Genomic DNA, 24288 nt, shown 5'->3' with positions numbered 1-24288 from the left:
AAGAGGGCTCTGGACCCCTGATTCACACTACAGGAGATAGAAGAGGGTTCTGGACCCCTGATTCACACTACAGGAGATAGAAGAGGGCTCTGGACCCCTGATTCACACTACAGGAGATAGAAGAGGGTTCTGGAACCCTGATTCACACTACAGGAGATAGAAGAGGGTTCTGGAACCCTGATTCACACTACAGGAGATAGAAGAGTGTTACAGCGCCATTAGGGCTCTGGACCCTTGATTAACACTACAGGAGATAGAAGAGGGTTCTGGACCCCTGATTCACACTACAGGAGATAGAAGAGGGCTCTGGACCCCTGATTCACACTACAGGAGATAGAAGAGGGTTCTGGACCCCTGATTCATACTACAGGAGATAGAAGAGTGTTACAGGGTCATTAGGGGTCATCTAATCAAACGAGGAACATCACTATAATCTCTCAGAAATGTTACTATCGTATTATTATTCAATTATTCATTGCAGAACAAATCAACACACCAAATTGACATAGTAGGTTTGATGCTTTCGAAACGGTTTGGCTGTGACTGCTGTTTCCATTAGATATTGTTGGGTTGTGTGTGAACTCTTTCAAGTGTCCCCTTTGCTTGTGATTCCCAGACCAAAGGGTTCCTGGGAAATGCAGGTGCTGATATGTTCCAGAACCTGAGCTGTTCTCTGAAGGTGAACGGGGCTGACAGACAGAACGTCACGGTCATCAGGAAGAAAGGTTCAGTATGAGCTTGTTTGTCCTCTTACAAAGTGACTCTGCTGAACTCCACAACGTCCATCCTGTTCTTTGTCCTCCTCTCTCACAACAGTCCACGAAGTCTCTCTCTCTCTCTCTCTCTCTCTCTCTCTCTCTCTCTCTCTCTCTCTCTCTCTCTCTCTCTCTCTCTAACTCCTCTCAATAGAATAAGGAATTCACCTACTGCACAATCAGACATGAATCTGGTTCATTTTGTCCTGCTCTAAATCCAGCTGTGTTTCTCTACCAGACCATGAGAATCAGTCTCTCTCTGTATCACAGGTCATGAATTCACCACTAAGGCCCAGAAGACCTTTGAAAGGTTGAGTTTCCGTAAGGCCAGTTCTGGTGTGTACCGTACCGTGGTGTTTGCAGCTGAAGGAACCACTCTGACCGACGTCCATCGTTTCTGTCAGGACGAGTGTACCCAGAACACCTGCTGTGACGGCTTCATCCTCAACCAGAACGTTCTCAGCGGAGGTAAAAGCCTGTAGCCTGAGTGCCAGTCTGTTTGTGCTAACATGCCCAACTCCTTGTCATGCTAAGACATCAATGGAGTGGACAAGAGCACAAACGGACCGAGCTAAAAAGGCTGTGTCATATGTGAAGACAGCATCCAGAACCTCATTGTGTGATGCTGTTACTAAGTGGTCGTATGTGAAGGCAGCATCCAGAACCACATTGTGTGATGCTGTTACTAAGTGGTCGTATGTGAAGACAGCATCCAGAACCACATTGTGTGATGCTGTTACTAAGTGGTCGTATGTGAAGGCAGCATCCAGAACCACATTGTGTGATGCTGTTACTAAGTGGTCGTATGTGAAGGCAGCATCCAGAACCTCATTGTGTTACTCTGTTACTAAGTGGTCGTATGTGAAGGCAGCATCCAGAACCACATTGTGTGATGCTGTTACTAAGTGGTCGTATGTGAAGGCAGCATCCAGAACCTCATTGTGTGATGCTGTTACTAAGTGGTCGTATGTGAAGGCAGCATCCAGAACCACATTGTGTGATGCTGTTACTAAGTGGTCGTATGTGAAGGCAGCATCCAGAACCTCATTGTGTTACTCTGTTACTAAGTGGTCGTATGTGAAGACAGCATCCAGAACCACATTGTGTGATGCTGTTACTAAGTGGTCGTATGTGAAGGCAGCATCCAGAACCTCATTGTGTGATGCTGTTACTAAGTGGTCGTATGTGAAGGCAGCATCCAGAACCACATTGTGTGATGCTGTTACTAAGTGGTCGTATGTGAAGACAGCATCCAGAACCACTGTGTGATGCTGTTACTAAGTGGTCGTATGTGAAGACAGCATCCAGAACCACATTGTGTGATGCTGTTACTAAGTGGTCGTATGTGAAGACAGCATCCAGAACCACATTGTGTGATGCTGTTACTAAGTGGTCGTATGTGAAGGCAGCATCCAGAACCTCATTGTGTGATGCTGTTACTAAGTGGTCGTATGTGAAGACAGCATCCAGAACCACATTGTGTGATGCTGTTACTAAGTGGTCGTATGTGAAGACAGCATCCAGAACCACATTGTGTGATGCTGTTACTAAGTGGTCGTATGTGAAGACAGCATCCAGAACCACATTGTGTGATGCTGTTACTAAGTGGTCGTATGTGAAGACAGCATCCAGAACCTCATTGTGTGATGCTGTTACTAAGTGGTCGTATGTGAAGACAGCATCCAGAACCACATTGTGTGATGCTGTTACTAAGTGGTCGTATGTGAAGACAGCATCCAGAACCTCATTGTGTGATGCTGTTACTAAGTGGTCGTATGTGAAGACAGCATCCAGAACCACATTGTGTGATGCTGCTTAGTGAGGAAGCTCATACACTTATTGAATCTTAGCCCATTTCCAATAGGTTGGATATTTCATCAATAAGGCCTGAGGGGGTGTGGTATATGGCCAATATAACATGACTAAGGGCTGTTTTTAATTATTTTATTTAACCTTTATTTAACTAGGCAGGTCAGTTAAGAAGAAATTCTTATTTACAATGACGGCCTTCCCCGCCAAACCCGAACGATGCTGGGCCAATTGTGCGCCACCCTATGGGACTCCCAATCACGGCCGGATGTGATACAGCCTGGAATTGAACCAGGGACTGTAGTGACGCATCTTGCACTGAGATGCAGTGCCTTAGACCGCAACGTCATTCAGGGGCCCCAAGATACAGCCCTTAGACGTGTTATATTGGCCATATATCACAAACTCCCCAGGTGCCTTATTGCTATTATAAACAGGTTACCTACTTAATTAGAGCAGTGCAAATATATATTTTGTCATACCCATGATATATGGTCTAATATACCACGGCTTACAGCCAATCAGCATTCAGGGCTCGAACCACCCAGTTTATAAAAAACAATGCACATCCTGAACCAATGTAAATCTCAATATATTATATTATCATTGATGAGCAATTAAATTCTTCAAATCTCCCCCTCTCTCCCTCTCTCTCTTTCTCTCTCTCTTTTCTCTCTCTCTTTCTCTCTGTCTCTCTGTCTCTCTCTGTCCGTCCAGGTACCATTATGTGTGGTCTGCTGAGCTACCCAGACATGTTGCTATGCAGTGAGGCAGACTGGGATGTGTCTGGCCTGGCCAAGGCGAACAGGATCTGTGGGGCTGGAGTCACCTACAATAAACTGCAGAAACAGTTCATCTTTAACTTTGGAGGACAAGACTTCAACATCAGTAAGGATATCTACCTAGACTATTACCGTAACATTTAAGGACCGTTTCCCAGACACAGATTAAACCTATTCCTGGACTTAAAAGCTCAATTAAGGATCTCCATTGGAAATATTTGGGGGTAAAAGAAGTGTTACTTTACTCTGTAACTAAGTGGTTATGAAGTGTTACTCTGTAACTAAGTGGTTATGAAGTGTTACTCTGTAACTAAGTGGTTATGAAGTGTTACTCTGTAACTAAGTGGTTATGAAGTGTTACTCTGTAACTAAGTGGTTATGAAGTGTTACTCTGTAACTAAGTGGTTATGAAGTGTTACTCTGTAACTAAGTGGTTATGAAGTGTTACTCTGTAACTAAGTGGTTATGAAGTGTTACTCTGTAACTGAGTGGTTATGAAGTGTTACTCTGTAACTGAGTGGTTATGAAGTGTTACTCTGTAACTGAGTGGTTAGGAAGTGTTACTCTGTTACTGAGTGGTTATGAAGTGTTACTCTGTAACTAAGTGGTTATGAAGTGTTACTATGTTACTAAGTGGTTATGAAGTGTTACTCCGTAACTAAGTGGTTATGAAGTGTTACTCTACTCTGTAACTAAGTGGTTATGAAGTGTTACTCTGTTACTAAGTGGTTATGAAGTGTTACTAAGTGGTTATGAAGTGTTACTCTGTTACTAAGTGGTTATGAAGTGTTACTCTGTATCTAAGTGGTTATGAAGTGTTACTAAGTGGTTATGAAGTGTTACTCTGTTACTAAGTGGTTATGAAGTGTTACTCTGTAACTAAGTGGTTATGAAGTGTTACTCTGTTACTAAGTGGTTATGAAGTGTTACTAAGTGGTTATGAAGTGTTACTCTGTAACTAAGTGGTTATGAAGTGTTACTCTGTAACTAAGTGGTTATGAAGTGTTACTAAGTGGTTATGAAGTGTTACTCTGTAACTAAGTGGTTATGAAGTGTTACTCTGTAACCAAGTGGTTATGAAGTGTTACTCTGTAACCAAGTGGTTATGAAGTGTTACTCTGTAACCAAGTGGTTATGAAGTGTTACTCTGTAACTAAGTGGTTATGAAGTGTTACTCCGTAACTAAGTGGTTATGAAGTGTTACTCTACTCTGTAACTAAGTGGTTATGAAGTGTTACTCTGTTACTAAGTGGTTATGAAGTGTTACTAAGTGGTTATGAAGTGTTACTCTGTTACTAAGTGGTTATGAAGTGTTACTCTGTAACTAAGTGGTTATGAAGTGTTACTCTGTTACTAAGTGGTTATGAAGTGTTACTAAGTGGTTATGAAGTGTTACTCTGTAACTAAGTGGTTATGAAGTGTTACTCTGTAACTAAGTGGTTATGAAGTGTTACTAAGTGGTTATGAAGTGTTACTCTGTAACTAAGTGGTTATGAAGTGTTACTCTGTAACCAAGTGGTTATGAAGTGTTACTCTGTAACTAAGTGGTTATGAAGTGTTACTCTGTAACTAAGTGGTTATGAAGTGTTACTCTGTTACTAAGTGGTTATGAAGTGTTACTAAGTGGTTATGAAGTGTTACTATGTAACTAAGTGGTTATGAAGTGTTACTCTGTAACTAAGTGGTTATGAAGTGTTACTAAGTGGTTATGAAGTGTTACTCTGTAACTAAGTGGTTATGAAGTGTTACTCTGTAACTAAGTGGTTATGAAGTGTTACTCTCTTACTAAGTGGTTATGAAGTTTTACTCTGTTACTAAGTGGTTATGAAGTGTTACTCTGTAACTAAGTGGTTATGAAGTGTTACTCTGTATCTAAGTGGTTATGAAGTGTTACTCTGTTACTAAGTGGTTATGAAGTGTCCTCTGTATCTAAGTGGTTATGAAGTGTTACTCTGTTACTAAGTGGTTATGAAGTGTTACTCTGTTACTAAGTGGTTATGAAGTGTTACTCTGTTACTAAGTGGTTATGAAGTGTTACTCTGTAACTAAGTGGTTATGAAGTGTTACTCTGTAACTAAGTGGTTATGAAGTGTTACTCTGTAACTAAGTGGTTATGAAGTGTTACTCTGTAACTAAGTGGTTATGAAGTGTTACTCTGTAACTAAGTGGTTATGAAGTGTTACTCTGTAACTAAGTGGTTATGAAGTGTTACTCTGTAACTAAGTGGTTATGAAGTGTTACTCTGTAACTAAGTGGTTATGAAGTGTTACTCTGTAACTGAGTGGTTAGGAAGTGTTACTCTGTAACTAAGTGGTTATGAAGTGTTACTCTACTCTGTAACCAAGTGGTTATGAAGTGTTACTCTGTAACTAAGTGGTTATGAAGTGTTACTCTGTAACTAAGTGGTTATGAAGTGTTACTCTGTAACTAAGTGGTTATGAAGTGTTACTCTGTAACTAAATGGTTATGAAGTGTTACTCTGTAACTAAGTGGTTATGAAGTGTTACTCTGTTACTAAGTGGTTATGAAGTGTTACTCTGTAGCTAAGTGGTTATAAAGTGTTACTCTGTTACTAAGTGGTTATGAAGTGTTACTCTGTAGCTAAGTGGTTATGAAGTGTTACTCTGTAACTAAGTGGTTATGAAGTGTTACTCTGTAACTAAGTGGTTATGAAGTGTTACTCTGTAACTAAGTGGTTATGAAGTGTTACTCTGTAACTAAGTGGTTATGAAGTGTTACTCTGTTACTAAGTGGTTATGAAGTGTTACTCTGTAGCTAAGTGGTTATAAAGTGTTACTCTGTTACTAAGTGGTTATGAAGTGTTACTCTGTATCTAAGTGGTTATGAAGTGTTACTCTGTTACTAAGTGGTTATGAAGTGTTACTCTGTTACTAAGTGGTTATGAAGTGTTACTCTGTAACTAAGTGGTTATGAAGTGTTACTCTGTAACTAAGTGGTTATGAAGTGTTACTCTGTTACTAAGTGGTTATGAAGTGTTACTCTGTAACTAAGTGGTTATGAAGTGTTACTCTGTTACTAAGTGGTTATGAAGTGTTACTCTGTAACTAAGTGTTTATGAAGTGATGTAATGGTCAGTATGTTTCTCTCACAGCTGATACAGCTCTGCCAACATCAAGCAAGAACAAAACTGACTACCAGGCCACCATTATTGGGTTCCAAGGCATTTACCTCTGGAAAGGTATTGAACATTTAATTCCTTATGCAGATTTATAAAACAATGTACTTCTGAATAAACATTACTGGGTTGTCTTGACTTCTCTTTCTCACATGCTAAAATGATCCATGTTTCAGAGTCTGACATGACCACTGTCCCAAGACCTCCCCAGCCTGTAGCAGTGTCCTCCCACAACAAGCCCCCAGAGTTGTTCTGTCGGGTTAGTTCAGCCTTCTTAATTCTCCTATTACTAGGAGCCAAACCCTAAAGCAACTGTTTGTTACGCTGTACCTCATCCCGTCCCGTAGATGCAGTGAAGGAGACGTTTGTGACCCTGGACAGCAGTGCTGTTGTTGTGGACTCTGAACGGGACATCCCCAGCCTGCACTACTGGATCTTTAAACATCAGTTCTCTGCACAGGAGGCTCAGCTGTGGTGTCTGAAACGTAGGATATATCAGCTTCATGGCTTGCCTTTTGCAAAAGCAATTCACCTTGAATCTCATACACTGAATATTTTTGTTGTTTCTCACTACTATCACATGGCCTTCATCTTTAGCACTCGTATAATGTGTGTTACAGGTGTCCTCTGTGTGTTACAGGTGTCCTCTGTGTGTTTCAGGTGTTCTCTGTGTGTTTCAGGTGTCCTCTGTGTGTTTTAGGTGTTCTCTGTGTGTTTTAGGTGTCCTCTGTGTGTTTCAGGTGTCCTCTGTGTGTTTCAGGTGTCCTCTGTGTGTTTCAGGTGTCCTCTGTGTGTTTCAGGTGTCCTCTGTGTGTTTCAGGTGTTTTAGGTGTGTTTCAGGTGTTCTCTGTGTGTTTCAGGCTGTGAGGAGGAGGAGCTGTGCCACTTGGCTGATGTGAGAGATGAGAGCTCAGTGTACTTTACCTGCGCCCTGTACCCAGACACCCAGGTGTGTGGGGCCTACGACAAACCCCTGAGACAGGCCTGCAGCCCTGTGCTCCCCCAGCAACCCCACACCGCTCACACCAAGAAGGGTGAGTTTTTAACTCCAGCAACCCCACACCTCACACACCAAGAAGGGTGAGTTTTTAACTCCAGCAACCCCACACCTCACACACCAAGAAGGATGAGTTTTTAACTCCAGCAACCCCACACCTCACACACCAAGAAGGGTGAGTTTTTATCTCCAGCAACCCCACACCTCACACACCAAGAAGGGTGAGTTTTTAACTCCAGAAACCCCACACCTCACACACCAAGAAGGGTGAGTTTTTAACTCCAGCAACCCCACACCTCACACACCAAGAAGGGTGAGTTTTTAACTCCAGCAACCCCACACCTCACACACCAAGAAGGGTGAGTTTTTAACTCCAGCAACCCCACACCTCACACACCAAGAAGGGTGAGTTTTTAACTCCAGCAACCCCACACCTCACACACCAAGAAGGGTGAGTTTTTAACTCCAGCAACCCCACACCTCACACACCAAGAAGGGTGAGTTTTTAACTCCAGCAACCCCACACCTCACACACCAAGAAGGGTGACAATCATCTGAACATGAAGCCCAGCCATCACTAGTGTTGTCTTCCCTTCCTCCCTCTACTTCATAATGACTGGCCCAGTCATCACTAGTGTTGTCTTCCCCTCCTTCCTCCCTCTACTTCATAATGACTGGCCCAGCCATCACTAGTGTTGTCTCCCTCTACTTCATAATGACTGGCCCAGTCATCACTAGTGTTGTCTTCCCCTCCTCCCTCTACTTCATAATGACTGGCCCAGCCATCACTAGTGTTCTCTTCCTCCCTCTACTTCATAATGACTGGCCCAGCCATCACTAGTGTTGTCTTCCCCTCCTCCCTCTACTTCATAATGACTGGCCCAGCCATCACTAGTGTTGTCTTCCCCTCCTCCCTCTACTTCATAATGACTGGCCCAGCCATCACTAGTGTTGTCTTCCCTTCCTCCCTCTACTTCATAATGACTGGCCCAGTCATCACTAGTGTTGTCTTCCCTTCCTCCCTCTACTTCATAATGACTGGCCCAGTCATCACTAGTGTTGTCTTCCCCTCCTCCCTCTACTTCATAATGACTGGCCCAGCCATCACTAGTGTTGTCTTCCCTTCCTCCCTCTACTTCATAATGACTGGCCCAGTCATCACTAGTGTTATCTTCCCTTCCTCCCTCTACTTCATAATGACTGGCCCAGTCATCACTAGTGTTGTCTTCCCTTCCTCCCTCTACTTCATAATGACTGGCCCAGTCATCACTAGTGTTGTCTTCCCCTCCTCCCTCTACTTCATAATGACTGGCCCAGCCATCACTTGTGTTGTCTTCCCCTCCTCCCTCTACTTCATAATGACTGGCCCAGTCATCACTAGTGTTGTCTTCCCTTCCTCCCTCTACTTCATAATGACTGGCCCAGCCATCACTAGTGTTCTCTTCCTCCCTCTACTTCATAATGACTGGTGAAGTTGGGAATCCCAGCAGCCTCGCTGTTTGTGATCCTAGGCTTGTTTTGGTCTTGTTCCTAGCAACAGGTCAACAAGGCTGTATATCAGAAGTTAGGACGACTGCCACTGCTTGGCTCTGGCTGACTCCCAAAATGGCACCCTATTCCCTATATAGAGCACTACTTTTGACCAGGGCTCATTTAAAGTACAACATTATGTAGGGTATATGGTGCCATTTGGGACACAGCCGTACACTTGAGCAGCTCTGCGGGTTGAGAAAGGAGACCTGTGAGTAATGTCGGTAGCGTGATCCTGCTCTTGCTCAAATGACAGCAGGCTGCCTTTTCCAAGGTTACACAAACCCAGGCTTTCCATTTTAGTCGCTGTTGAAAACAACCGCTCTTCTCTGTTGTGATACTGTCTCCTGCTTTTATCTCTCAGCTTGTGTGAATTGGCAAGAGGTTTAAAAATAACAAAAGACAGTTTTGAAGGTTTCCTGTCTGTGTTTATATGCGTAGTGCATACCACTGACAGAGACAGAGTACCACTGACAGAGTACCACTGACAGAGTACCACTGACAGAGTACCACTGACAGAGTACCACTGACAGAGTACCACTGACAGAGTACCACTGACAGAGTGACAGAGCACCACTGACAGAGTACCACTGACAGAGCACCACTGACAGAGTACCACTGACAGAGTACCACTGACAGAGTACCACTGACAGAGTACCACTGACAGAGCACCACTGACAGAGTACCAGAGTACCACTGACTTCAGAATTGTCTGTGTTTTTTAATATGTTGTGCCGTGAGTTAGTCGTCTGTGTCAGATGCTGTGATTCAAATGGAACCCTATTCCCTATATAGTGCACTACTTTTGACCAGAGCCCTACGGGGACCCTATTCCCTATGTAGTGCACTACTGTTGACCAGAGCCCTACGGGGACCCTATTCCCTATGTAGTGCACTACTTTTGACCAGAGCCCTATGACCATTTGTGGACACATCCACTGGTTCTACTGGTGGTCACAGCTAACCTGAGTGTCCTGTTAAATTCAATACAGCTCTCTGAAGAGCATCTGCTTTTTCTCTCCCTCCCTCCCTCCCTCTCTACCTTTCTCTCCCTCTCTCCCTTTCCCTCCCCCTTCTCCCTCCCCCTCTCTCCCTCTCTACCTTTCCCTCCCCCTTCTCCCTTTCCTTCCCCCTTCCCCCCCCCCCTCTCTCCCTCCCCCTCTCTCCCTTTCCCCCCCTCTCTCCCTTTCCCCCCCTCTCTCCCTTTCCCTCCCCTCTCTCCCTCTCTACTGTTCCCTCCCTCCCCTCTCTCCCTCTCTACCGTTCCCTCCCCCTCTCTCCCTCCCCCCTCCCTCCCCCCCCCCCTCCCCCCCCTCCCCCCTCTCTCCCTCTCTACTGTTCCCTCCCCCTTCTCCCTTTCCTTCCCCCTTCTCCCCCCCCTCCCTTTCCCCCCTCTCCCTCTCTACTGTTCCCTCCCCCTTCTCCCTTTCCTTCCCCCCTTCTCCCCCCCTCCCTTTCCCCCCTCTCTCCCTCTCTACCGTTCCCTCCCCTCTCTCCCTCTCTACTGTTCCCCCCCCCCTCTCTCCCTCTCTCCCCCCCCCTCTTCCCCCCCCCTCTCCCCCCCTCTTCCCCCCCCTCTCTCCCTCTCTACTGTTCCCTCCCCTTCTCCCTCTGCTGTCAGACTATTCGTTTGCCTGTAACCCAGAGCTCTTGTTATTATTATCGTGCTCATCACAGCAGCAGTGAAACAGAATGAGCCTTGTTGTAGATTAATTCAAACCGTATGATTTTCAGCTGGGTGTCTTGTCCTTCTGAATGGTGCTCTGTGTGCTTCTGTTGCATTGAAAACAGCTAGCTAGCTCCGTACTACCTTTACCTTTAAAGAACGTGTTTAATATGTTTGCTGAGGTGTACGGCAGGTGGAGGTTCCCTCATTAACATGACTGTGGAACCAGTGACTGTCTGGGACGTCGTTATAAAGAACCCTTTGATATCTGCAGGGGAACATACCCACTGTAACTCAGCACTGGAGGAGGAGCATCATCACACACACACATCATCACACACACACACACACACACACACACACACACACACACACACACACACACACACACACACACACACACACACACACACACACACACACACACACACACACACACACACACACACACACACGGCCCAAAACAATTGTTCCCTTGTTAACTCCAGCAGCAGATGTACCACCAGCTGATGGGCTAACAGGCCAATCAAATATCTTTCCAAAGGCTTTCTGGGAACTGAGTGTAGATGAACATGCTTTGTTTGCCATGACTTAGAAAGTTCTTCATCCAATTTATATTATTGGGGATAGACGTTTGCATAAATGTGTCTCGTCTCTCATCTATCAGTACGTTAATATGTACAGACATATTCTGTTATGACAGCTGCATGTCATCTCTACATCTCTACTGCTCTTTAAAGATCTCTGAACACAGACAGTTGTAATTTACACACTGGTTGCTGAGAGGACACCAGCTCATAATAATGTCCGAAACGGAGTGAATGGAATGGTGTCAAACACATGGAAACCATGGAAACCATGGAAACCATGGAAACCATGTGTATGATGTAGTTGATACCATTCCACTGATTCCACTCCAGTCATTACCACGAGCCCAGTCCTCCCCAATTAACGTTTCACCAACCTCCTACGATACACGTGTGTGTGTGTGTGTGTGTGTGTGTGTGTGTGTGTGTGTGTGTGTGTGTGTGTGTGTGTGTGTGTGTGTGTGTGTGTGTGTGTGTGTGTGTGTGTGTGTGTGTGTGTGTGTGTGTGTGTGTGTCTGTAAGCTTCAACAGGGGCTATCCCATCTCCTCTTTACTACTGACCTCTGTCTGCACATGCTTTATGACTTCTCTACAGGTCTGTCTGCTATAGAGCTTCTCTACAGGTCTGTCTGCTATAGAGCTTCTCTACAGGTCTGTCTGCTATAGAGCTTCTCTACAGGTCTGTCTGCTATAGAGCTTCTCTACAGGTCTGTCTGCTATATAGAGCTTCTCTACAGATCTGTCTGTATCATAGAGCTTCTCTACAGGTCTGTCTATCATAGAGCTTCTCCACAGGTCTGTCTGTATCATATAGCTTCTCTACAGGTTTGTCTGCTATAGAGCTTCTCTACAGGTCTGTCTGCTATAGAGCTTCTCTACAAGTCTGTATGTCTGTCATAGAGCTTCTCTACAGGCCTGTCTGTCATAGAGCTTCTCTACAGGTCTGTCTGTATCATAGAGCTTCTCTACAGGTCTGTCTGTCTGTCATAGAGCTTCACCACAGGACGGTCTGTATTATAGAGCTTCTCTACAGGTCTGTCTGTATTATAGAGCTTCTCTACAGGTCTGTCTGTATTATAGAGCTTCTCTACAGGTATGTCTGTCTATCATAGAGCTTCTCTACAGGTCTGTCTGCTATAGAGCTTCTCTACAGGTCTGTCTGTATCATAGAGCTTCTCCACAGGTCTGTCTGTATCATAGAGCTTCTCTACAGGTCTGTCTGCTATAGAGCTTCTCCACAGGTCTGTCTGTATCATAGAGCTTCTCTACAGGTCTGTCTGTCGTAGAGCTTCTTTACAGGTCTGTCTGTATTATAGAGCTTCTCTACAGGTCTTTCTGTCATAGAGCTTCTCTACAGGTCTGTCTGTATTATAGAGCTTCTCTACAGGTCTGTCTGCTATAGAGCTTCTCCACAGGTCTGTCTGTATCATAGAGCTTCTCTACAGGTCTGTCTGTCTGCCATAGAGCTTCTCTACAGGTCTGTCTGTCTGTCATAGAGCTTCTCTACAGGTCTGTCTGTATCATAGAGCTTCTCTACAGGTCTGTCTGTCTGTCATAGAGCTTCTCTACAGGTCTGTCTGTCTGTCATAGAGCTTCTCTACAGGTTTGTCTGTCTGTATCATAGAGCTTCTCTACAGGTCTGTCTGTCATAGAGCTTCTCCACAGGTCCGTCTGTATTATAGAGCTTCTCTACAGGTCTGTCTGTATCATAGAGATTATATACAGGTCTGTTTGTCTATCATAGAGATTATATACAGGTCTGTTTGTCTATCATTATAGAGCTTCTATACAGGTCTGTCTATCATTATAGAGCTTCTATATAGGTCTGTCTATCATTATAGAGCTTCTATATAGGTCTGTCTATCATTATAGAGCTTATATATAGGTCTGTCTATCATTATAGAGCTTCTATACAGGTCTGTCTATCATTATAGAGCTTCTATACAGGTCTGTCTATCATAGAGCTTCTATACAGGTCTGTCTATCATTATAGAGCTTCTATAGACAGTCTATCATTATCAGTCTATCATTATAGAGCTTCTATACAGGTCTGTCTATCATAGAGCTTCTATACAGGTCTGTCTATCATTATAGAGCATTATAGGTCTGTCTATCATTATAGAGCTTATATATAGGTCTGTCTATCATTATAGAGCTTCTATACAGGTCTGTCTATCATTATAGAGAGCTTCTATACAGGTCTGTCTATCATTATAGACAGGTCTGTCTATCATTATAGAGCTTCTATACAGGTCTGTCTATCATTATAGAGCTTCTAGGGGGGTCTGTCTATCATTATAGAGCTGGGGATACAGGTCTGTCTATCATTATAGAGCTTCTATAGGGGGTCTGTCTATCATTATAGAGCGGGGGGGGGGTCTGTCTATCATTATAGAGCTGGGGAGGGGGTCTGTCTATCATTATAGAGCGGGAGGGGGGTCTATCTGTCTATCATTATAGAGCTTCTATCATTATAGAGTCTGTCTATCATTATAGAGCGGGGAGGGGGTCTGTCTATCATTATAGAGCTTCTAGTGGGGAGGGGGGTCTGTCTATCATTATAGAGCGGGGGGGAGGGGGGCTGTCTTAATTGACATTCACGTCTTCATTATAGAGCGGGGGGGAACAGAGGGTTAACTGCCTTGTTCATGGGCAGAACGACGGATTTTTTTACCTTGTCAGCTCAGGGATTTGATCCAGCAACCTTTCGGTTACTGGCCCAACGCTCTAATCACTAGGCTACTAGAGGTGTGTATAATGACACTGTCACTTCTCTCTCACGCTGAGGGGAGTCTGCCATACCAGAGTCATTTATCAGATGCAGACCAGATGGAAAATGAAATAAAATGATCCACTTGATTTTGTGGGAAATGATTTGCTACCTGCCACATGTAGTCTCTTATCCACAGTAGTGAAGACTTTATCAAGATCACTTAATATTATCACGAGTACCCCCCAACTCATCCCGTTTAACAGCAACCTGTTGCCTGTTGTCATGAGAGACATGTTGTACGTACAGAAAACGCCCACCAGACCAAAATGCTGGGCTTTATGGTAAATGGGGTCAGTAACATATTGTCCAGAACTGTGCTTCTCTCTGTATGAAACTCATTTCCAAGCAGACAGCTAGTTACGTCTCTCCTCGATTTGCTCATTAAACCCTCATTTCCTCTCATTAAAGGGTTCTGGGCTGTTGACATCTGGGGTGTTCAGACAGGAACATGGCTCTCTCTGGGACATCCTGTACTTCAAGACCACAGCCAGATTCACTCAGACCCAGTAACCCTGGCCAGAGGACTGTACTGTAGCCCAGTCACAATGAATCATACTGGTTAGGTAAACATTGAGCTCAGTTAGACAGAGTCCAGTCAGGCAAAGAGTATGGCATTGTTCTTTCTGTTGGTGGAAAGTGAGGTGCTGCAGGATGAGATCCCTGGTAGGTTCATGGTCAGTATGTTGTAGTGATGAGATCCCTGGTAGGTTCATGGTCAGTATGTTGTAGTGATGAGATCCCTGGTAGGTTCATGGTCAGTATGTTGTAGTGATGAGATCCCTGGTAGGTTCATGGTCAGTATGTTGTAGTGATGAGATCCCTGGTAGGTTCATGGTCAGTATGTTGTGGGGAGGGGGCTGTCTATCTGATGAGATCCCTGGTAGGTTCATGGTCAGTATGTTGTAGTGAGGTGCTGCAGGATGAGATCCCTGGTAGGTTCATGGTCAGTATGTTGTAGTGATGAGATCCCTGGTAGGTTCATGGTCAGTATGTTGTAGTGATGAGATCCCTGGTAGGTTCATGGTCAGTATGTTGTAGTGATGAGATCCCTGGTAGGTTCATGGTCAGTATGTTGTAGTGATGAGATCCCTGGTAGGTTCATGGTCAGTATGTTGTAGTGATGAGATCCCTGGTAGGTTCATGGTCAGTATGTTGTAGTGATGAGATCATGGTCCTGGTAGGTTCATGGTCAGTATGTTGTAGTGAGGTTCTGCAGGATGAGATCCCTGGTAGGTTCATGGTCAGTATGTTGTAGTGAGGTTCTGCAGGATGAGATCCCTGGTAGGTTTATGGTCAGTATGTTGTAGTGCAGGATGAGATCCCTGGTAGGTTCATGGTCAGTATGTTGTAGTGCTGCAGGATGAGATCACTGGTAGGTTCATGGTCAGTATGTTGTAGTGAGGTGCTGCAGGAAGAGATCCCTGGTAGGTTCATGGTCAGTATGTTGTAGTGATGAGATCCCTGGTAGGTTCATGGTCAGTATGTTGTAGTGAGGTTCTGCAGGATGAGATCCCTGGTAGGTTCATGGTCAGTATGTTGTAGTGAGTCCTGAGAAGATCCCTGGTAGGTTCATGGTCAGTATGTTGTAGTGATGAGATCCCTGGTAGGTTCATGGTCAGTATGTTGTAGTGATGAGATCCCTGGTAGGTTCATGGTCAGTATGTTGTAGATGGTCCCTGGTGCTGCAGGATGAGATCACTGGTAGGTTCATGGTCAGTATGTTGTAGTGATGAGATCCCTGGTAGGTTCATGGTCAGTATGTTGTAGTGAGGTTCTGCAGGATGAGATCCTGGTAGGTTCATGGTCAGTATGTTGTAGTGAGGTGCTGCAGGATGAGATCACTGGTAGGTTCATGGTCAGTATGTTGTAGTGATGAGATCCCTGGTAGGTTCATGGTCAGTATGTTGTATGGTGATGTTCTGCAGGATGAGATCCCTGGTAGGTTCATGGTCAGTATGTTGTAGTGAGGTTCTGCAGGATGAGATCACTGGTAGGTTCATGGTCAGTATGTTGTAGTGATGTGCTGCAGGATGAGATCCCTGGTAGGTTCATGGTCAGTATGTGTAGTGATGTGTAGGTTCATGGTCAGATGAGATCCCTGGTAGGTTCATGGTCAGTATGTTGTAGTGATGAGATCCCTGGTAGGTTCATGGTCAGTATGTTGTAGTGAGGTTCTGCAGGATGAGATCCCTGGTAGGTTCATGGTCAGTATGTTGTAGTGAGGTGCTGCATGTTGGATGAGATCCCTGGTAGGTTCATGGTCAGTATGTTGTAGTGATGAGATCCCTGGTAGGTTCATGGTCAGTATGTTGTAGTGATGTTCTGCAGGATGAGATCCCTGGTAGGTTCATGGTCAGTATGTTGTAGTGAGGTGCTGCAGGATGAGATCCCTGGTAGGTTCATGGTCAGTATGTTGTAGTGAAGTCCTGCAGGAAGAGATCCCTGGTAGGTTCATGGTCAGTATGTTGTAGTGATGAGATCCCTGGTAGGTTCATGGTCAGTATGTTGTAGTGATGAGATCCCTGGTAGGTTCATGGTCAGTATGTTGTAGTGAGGTTCTGCAGGAAGAGATCCCTGGTAGGTTCATGGTCAGTATGTTGTAGTGAGGTTCTGCAGGAAGAGATCCCTGGTAGGTTCATGGTCAGTATGTTGTAGTGATGAGATCCCTGGTAGGTTCATGGTCAGTATGTTGTAGTGATGAGATCCCTGGTAGGTTCATGGTCAGTATGTTGTAGTGATGAGATCCCTGGTAGGTTCATGGTCAGTATGTTGTAGTGAGGTTCTGCAGGATGAGATCACTGGTAGGTTCATGGTCAGTATGTTGTAGTGATGTGCTGCAGGATGAGATCCCTGGTAGGTTCATGGTCAGTATGTTGTAGTGATGAGATCCCTGGTAGGTTCATGGTCAGTATGTTGTAGTGATGAGATCCCTGGTAGGTTCATGGTCAGTATGTTGTAGTGATGAGATCCCTGGTAGGTTCATGGTCAGTATGTTGTAGTGATGAGATCCCTGGTAGGTTCATGGTCAGTATGTTGTAGTGAGGTTCTGCAGGATGAGATCCCTGGTAGGTTCATGGTCAGTATGTTGTAGTGATGAGATCCCTGGTAGGTTCATGGTCAGTATGTTGTAGTGATGAGATCCCTGGTAGGTTCATGGTCAGTATGTTGTAGTGATGAGATCCCTGGTAGGTTCATGGTCAGTATGTTGTAGTGAGTTCTGCAGGATGAGATCCCTGGTAGGTTCATGGTCAGTATGTTGTAGTGATGAGATCCCTGGTAGGTTCATGGTCAGTATGTTGTAGTGATGAGATCCCTGGTAGGTTCATGGTCAGTATGTTGTAGTGATGAGTCCTGTAGGATGAGATCCCTGGTAGGTTCATGGTCAGTATGTTGTAGTGATGAGATCCCTGGTAGGTTCATGGTCAGTATGTTGTAGTGATGAGATCCCTGGTAGGTTCATGGTCAGTATGTTGTAGTGATGAGATCCCTGGTAGGTTCATGGTCAGTATGTTGTAGTGATGAGATCCCTGGTAGGTTCATGGTCAGTATGTTGTAGTGATGAGATCCCTGGTAGGTTCATGGTCAGTATGTTGTAGTGATGAGATCCCTGGTAGGTTCATGGTCAGTATGTTGTAGTGATGAGGTCCCTGGTAGGTTCATGGTCAGTATGTTGTAGTGATGAGATCCCTGGTAGGTTCATGGTCAGTATGTTGTAGTGATGAGGTCCCTGGTAGGTTCATGGTCAGTATGTTGTAGTGATGAGGTCCCTGGTAGGTTCATGGTCAGTATGTTGTAGTGATGAGGTCCCTGGTAGGTTCATGGTCAGTATGTTGTAGTGATGAGGTCCCTGGTAGGTTCATGGTCAGTATGTTGTAGTGATGAGATCCCTGGTAGGTTCATGGTCAGTATGTTGTAGTGATGAGGTCCCTGGTAGGTTCATGGTCAGTATGTTGTAGTGTGCTGCTGTAGGTCTTCTTCAACTTATCCCACAACCATATGACAAGACAATTTACCAGAATAATACATTAGCCTCTAAAACATCATCAACTTATCTCCATTAAAACAGTGGAAGGAAGCAAACACAGTGGTTTTCTCCAGAAAATAATAAAATGTTCTGTTATTTCAGGAGCAAGCCATTTGTGTTGTTCTGTCTGTTGTGTTTCAACAGTTGATCTGACTGGTTCTGGGGGAGAGGCCTTAGGGCAGTGTCAACCTGAGTGACCCCTTCACTAAGAGAGACCTTGGTCAACCTGAGTCTTATCACTGAGGGGTAAGAGGCCTTAGGGCGGTGTCAACCTGAGTGACAAGCCTATCACTGAGGGGTAAGAGGCCTTAGGGCGGTGTCAACCTGAGTGACAAGCCTATCACTGAGGGGTAAGAGACCTTAGGGTGGTGTCAACCTGGGACAAGAGACCTGAGGGTAAGAGGTTACCTGAGTGACAAGCCTATCACTGAGGGGTAAGAGACCTTAGGGCAGTGTTACCTGAGTGCCAAGCCTATCACTGAGGGGTAAGAGACCTTAGGGCAGTGTTACCTGGGTCCCACTGGTTCTGGGGCTGAGAGGCCTTAGGGCAGTGTTACCTGGGTCCCACTGGTTCTGGGGCTGAGAGACCTTAGGGCAGTGTTACCTGGGTCCCACTGGTTCTGGGGCTGAGAGACCTTAGGGCAGTGTTATCTGGGTCCCACTGGTAAGTTCTGACCTTAGGGCAGTGTTACCTAAGGTTCTGCTGAGAGACTTAAATGTAAATGTAATGGGTCCCACTGGTTCTGGGGCTGAGAGACCTTAGGGCAGTGTTATCTTGGTCCCACTGGTTCTGGGGCTGAGAGACCTTAGGGCAGTGTTACCTGGATCCCACTGGTTCTGGGGCTGAGAGACCTTAGGGCAGTGTTACCTGGATCCCACTGGTTCTGGGGCTGAGAGACCTTAGGGCAGTGTTATCTGGGTCCCACTGGTTCTGGGGCTGAGAGACCTTAGGGCAGTGTTACCTGGGTCCCACTGGTTCTGGGGCTGAGAGACCTTAGGGCAGTGTTACCTGGGTCCCACTGGTTCTGGGGCTGAGAGACCTTAGGGCAGTGTTACCTGGGTCCCACTGGTTCTGGGGCTGAGAGACCTTAGGGCAGTGTTACCTGGGTCCCACTGGTTCTGGGGCCTAGAGACCTTAGGGCAGTGTTACCTGGGTCCCACTGGTTCTGGGGCTGAGAGACCTTAGGGCAGTGTTACCTGGGTCCCACTGGTTCTGGGGCTGAGAGACCTTAGGGCAGTGTTACCTGGGTCCCACTGGTTCTGGGGCTGAGAGACCTTAGGGCAGTGTTACCTGGGTCCCACTGGTTCTGTTATAATTCACTACTTCAAGCAATAACAAACATCTTCTTTAGGATAATGACAAAGTCTTTAGGAGACAATTCCTGTTTAGTTTCCCCAAAGAAAAGGTGTGTGCCTGCTTTGTGTTTGTACCAGGTTCCGTGAGTGTGAACGGAGATGTGATGAAGACCCGTGTTGCCGTGGAATCGGATACGTCAGGGACACACAGTCACCTGGTCAGTTGTTATTTCAGTCAACATAGTAACTGACATGTTTCTTACAGTGCTGACAATTCCTCCGACATTCAAAGTTCAAGGGCCGAGAGAGAAGAGGGAAACAATCACAATATAGCTCCAAAGTCCAAAGGAAATATTTCCTCTAAAGTGTCTTTGTGTGTGTGTCTTTGTGTGTGTCTGTGTGTGTGTCTGTGTGTGTGTCTTTGTGTGTGTCTGTGTGTGTGTCTTTGTGTGTGTTGTGTGTGTGTGTGTGTGTGTGTGTCTTTGTGTGTGTGTGTGTGTGTTTGTGTGTGTGTGTGTTTGTGTGTGTGTGTGTGTGTGTTTGTGTGTTTTTGTGTGTGTGTGTGTGTGTGTGTGTGTGTGTGTGTGTGTGTGTGTGTGTGTGTTTGTGTGTGTGTGTGTGTGTGTGTGTGTGTGTGTGTCTTTGTGTGTGTGTGTGTCTTTGTGTGTGTGTGTGTGTGTGTGTGTGTGTGTGTGTGTGTGTGTGTGTGTGTGTGTGTGTGTGTGTGTGTGTGTGTGTGTGTGTGTGTGTGTGTGTGTGTGTGTTGTCTCCATCCAGGATCAGACGTTCTCTGCCTGACTCTGAACAGCTTTGGTATCCAGACGTGTGGTGAAGGAGAACGGACAACCTGGAGAGTCCAGGACTGCACCCCCTCCAAAGTAGAAACCGGAGTGTATCCGCTTGGCTGGTACGAGAAACCAGGTGTGTGTAAATGTCCGAGGATAAGTAGGTACAGGGTGACTCCCAAATGGCACCCTATTCCCTATGGGCTCCTGGTCAAAAGTAGTGCACTACATAGGGAATAGGGTGCCGTTTGAAACTCTACAGCGTTTAGGGTAGCTTACTCAGCGAGGAGGCATGAAACACATCTTGTTCGAACTTCTGGCCAACATCTTGAGTTGTCTCTTACCTTTTAAGTTTGATGTCTTGATGTTACCTTCTCTTCTGGAGAATAGTGACAGTGGTGTTGCCCTGGTTACAGTCTGTGTGTCCCAAATGGCACCTTCTCTTTATGTAGTGCACTACATTTGACCAGAGCCCATTGGAGGAAAAGTGTGCTATTTGGGACACAGCTGCACACTGATTCAAACAGAAACGTGTTATTATGCCTCAGCTGTTCATCTCATTTTGTGGGTTATATTTTGTCACTTGGTAAGGATTACAGAAACTACAAATTGTTCTTACTTTTTTGGGGGGGAGAAATTCTGACTCGCTGGTAATTTTTCTATTCTTAAGAGTCCCTTTATAGCTCACACATTTGTTTCTGTTTCAAGTGGCTCCCTATCTATGTCGTGCACTAGGGTGCTATTTGGGGCACAGCGGTAATCCAGCTTTTCTCCAGTTGGTGTTGCTGAGCCACGTGATCTAGCAGACACATTGATTTAACCAAGTAGTTGTCTGATCGTTAAGGAGTTTATTACGTAATGACTCAGACGTTTCCATTGTTCTCCACAGTGAACCAGTGGACTAAATCACCACGGTTGTGCCCCAGTTTCCAACTACGTGCTCCTTCAGAGAACGGTGAGAGTGCAGTTAATATTTCACCTCAGGAGGTAGAATGTACAACAACATTACACTGTTCGTTTGATACGTCAGCTACAACACACAGACTGACTGTGTGTTTATTCCCGCTGTCATCCTCCTGTAAACGATGGAAACACGTCATCCTTCCTGTCTCTGGATGAGGCCCCCCAGGTCCTTCTGTATGTGCTTTATGTATTTAACCTTTATTTAACAAGGCAGTTCAGAACAAATTATTATTTACAATGACGGGGCTACCCCCCCCGGCCAAACCCTCCCCTAATCCAGACAACGCTGGGCCAATTGTACGCCGCCCTATGGGACTCCCGACCACGGCCGGTTGTGATAAAGCCCGGGATAGAACCAGGGTCTGTAGTGGCGCCTCTAGCACTGCAATGTAGCGCCTTAGACCACTGCACCACTCGGGAGCCTATTCCTTATATAGTGCTCCACTTTTGACCCGGGCCCATAGGGCTCTGTTAAAAAATGGTGCATTATGGGGAATGGGGTGCTGTTTGGGCGACAACCCATTTCACATTTGTGTGTGTTCAAAGGGACCCCCCGCCCTCCTCCTCACATCAAAGAGACAAACTAATATGGTCATCAAGCTTTCATTGTGCTGACGTGCTGAAATGTTTACAAGCCACAGTGTTTCCCAGTTAGCCTTTAATTAGACTCACTTCCTCCATACCCTCCAGTAGCTAGAAACCTGTCCATTAGACAGAGGAGATACTGTCTCCAACGGCTCCAGTAGCTAGAAACCTGTCCATTAGACAGAGGAGATACTGTCTCCAACGGCTCCAGTAGCTAGAAACCTGTCCATTAGACAGAGGAGATACTGTCTCCAGTAGCTAGAAACCTGTCCATTAGACAGAGGAGATACTGTCTCCAACAGCTCCAGTAGCTAGAAACCTGTCCATTAGACAGAGGAGATACTGTCTCCAACAGCTCCAGTAGCTAGAAACCTGTCCATTAGACAGAGGAGATACTGTCTCCAACAGCTCCAGTAGCTAGAAACCTGTCCATTAGACCGAGGAGATACTGTCTCCAGTAGCTAGAAACCTGTCCATTAGACCGAGGAGATACTGTCTCCAGTAGCTAGAAACCTGTCCATTAGACCGAGGAGATACTGTCTCCAGTAGCTAGAAACCTGTCCATTAGACCGAGGAGATACTGTCTCCAGTAGCTAGAAACCTGTCCATTAGACCGAGGAGATACTGTCTCCAGTAGCTAGAAACCTGTCCATTAGACCGAGGAGATACTGTCTCCAGTAGCTAGAAACCTGTCCATTAGACCGAGGAGATACTGTCTCCAGTAGCTAGAAACCTGTCCATTAGACAGAGGAGATACTGTCTCCAACAGCTCCAGTAACTAGAAACCTGTCCATTAGACCGAGGAGATACTGCCTCCAGTAGCTAGAAACCTGTCCATTAGACCGAGGAGATACTGTCTCCAACAGCTCCAGTAACTAGAAACCTGTCCATTAGACAGAGGAGATACTGTCTCCAGTAGCTAGAAACCTGTCCATTAGACAGAGGAGATACTGTCTCCAACAGCTCCAGTAGCTAGAAACCTGTCCATTAGACAGAGGAGATACTGTCTCCAGTAGCTAGAAACCTGTCCATTAGACAGAGGAGATACTGTCTCCAACAGCTCCAGTAGCTAGAACCCTGTCCATTAGACAGAGGAGATACTGTCTCCAACAGCTCCAGTAGCTAGAAACCTGTCCATTAGACAGAGGAGATACTGTCTCCAACAGCTCCAGTAGCTAGAAACCTGTCCATTAGACCGAGGAGATACTGTCTCCAGTAGCTAGAAACCTGTCCATTAGACCGAGGAGATACTGTCTCCAGTAGCTAGAAACCTGTCCATTAGACCGAGGAGATACTGTCTCCAGTAGCTAGAAACCTGTCCATTAGACCGAGGAGATACTGTCTCCAACAGCTTCAGTAACTAGAAACCTGTCCATTAGACAGAGGAGATACTGTCTCCAACAGCTCCAGTAACTAGAAACCTGTCCATTAGACAGAGGAGATACTGTCTCCAGTAGCTAGAAACCTGTCCATTAGACAGAGGAGATACTGTCTCCAACAGCTCCAGTAGCTAGAAACCTGTCCATTAGACAGAGGAGATACTGTCTCCAGTAGCTAGAAACCTGTCCATTAGACAGAGGAGATACTGTCTCCAACAGCTCCAGTAGCTAGAAACCTGTCCATTAGACAGAGGAGATACTGTCTCCAACAGCTCCAGTAACTAGAAACCTGTCCATTAGACAGAGGAGATACTGTCTCCAGTAGCTAGAAACCTGTCCATTAGACCGAGGAGATACTGTCTCCAACAGCTTCAGTAACTAGAAACCTGTCCATTAGACAGAGGAGATACTGTCTCCAACAGCTCCAGTAACTAGAAACCTGTCCATTAGACAGAGGAGATACTGTCTCCAGTAGCTAGAAACCTGTCCATTAGACAGAGGAGATACTGTCTCCAGTAGCTAGAAACCTGTCCATTAGACAGAGGAGATACTGTCTCCAACAGCTCCAGTAGCTAGAAACCTGTCCATTAGACAGAGGAGATACTGTCTCCAACAGCTCCAGTAACTAGAAACCTGTCCATTAGACAGAGGAGATACTGTCTCCAGTAGCTAGAAACCTGTCCATTAGACAGAGGAGATACTGTCTCCAACAGCTCCAGTAGCTAGAAACCTGTCCATTAGACAGAGGAGATACTGTCTCCAGTAGCTAGAAACCTGTCCATTAGACAGAGGAGATACTGTCTCCAACAGCTCCAGTAGCTAGAAACCTGTCCATTAGACCGAGGAGATACTGTCTCCAGTAGCTAGAAACCTGTCCATTAGACAGAGGAAATACTGTCTCCAGTAGCTAGAAACCTGTCCATTAGACAGAGGAGATAATGACACTGTGTTAGATGCAGACACTGTGTTAGATGCAGACACTGTGTTAGATGCAGACACTGTGTTAGATGCAGACACTGTGTTAGATGTAGACACTGTGTTAGATGTAGACACTGTGTTAGATGCAGACACTGTGTTAGATGCAGACACTGTGTTAGATGCAGACACTGTGTTAGATGCAGACACTGTGTTAGATGCAGACACTGTGTTAGATGCAGACACTGTGTTAGATGCAGACACTGTGTTAGATGCAGACACTGTGTTAGATGCAGACACTGTGTT

At 45.5% G+C, this 24288-nt stretch overlaps 1 protein-coding gene across 1 annotated transcript in view; it reads left to right on the top strand.

The window, feature by feature from the left end:
- The window catches only part of LOC124019784 (thyroglobulin-like), a 113118-nt gene that overhangs the window by 57097 nt on the left and 31733 nt on the right, over positions 1-24288 (top strand). The window contains exons 33-43 of the mRNA XM_046335210.1: positions 617-725; positions 1026-1223; positions 3282-3452; positions 6459-6568; positions 6684-6741; positions 6830-6967; positions 7343-7562; positions 18446-18493; positions 19494-19573; positions 20133-20276; positions 21030-21095. Coding sequence (XP_046191166.1) covers positions 617-725; positions 1026-1223; positions 3282-3452; positions 6459-6568; positions 6684-6741; positions 6830-6967; positions 7343-7562; positions 18446-18493; positions 19494-19573; positions 20133-20276; positions 21030-21095 — 1342 coding nt within the window. The remainder of the gene's footprint in view (positions 1-616; positions 726-1025; positions 1224-3281; positions 3453-6458; positions 6569-6683; positions 6742-6829; positions 6968-7342; positions 7563-18445; positions 18494-19493; positions 19574-20132; positions 20277-21029; positions 21096-24288) is intronic.

The sequence above is a fragment of the Oncorhynchus gorbuscha genome, unplaced genomic scaffold (genome assembly GCF_021184085.1).
Source record: "Oncorhynchus gorbuscha isolate QuinsamMale2020 ecotype Even-year unplaced genomic scaffold, OgorEven_v1.0 Un_scaffold_681, whole genome shotgun sequence".
NCBI lineage: Eukaryota > Metazoa > Chordata > Actinopteri > Salmoniformes > Salmonidae > Oncorhynchus > Oncorhynchus gorbuscha.
The sequence above is the reverse complement of the archived record's forward strand: the minus strand, read 5'-3'. Positions and strand labels throughout refer to the sequence as shown.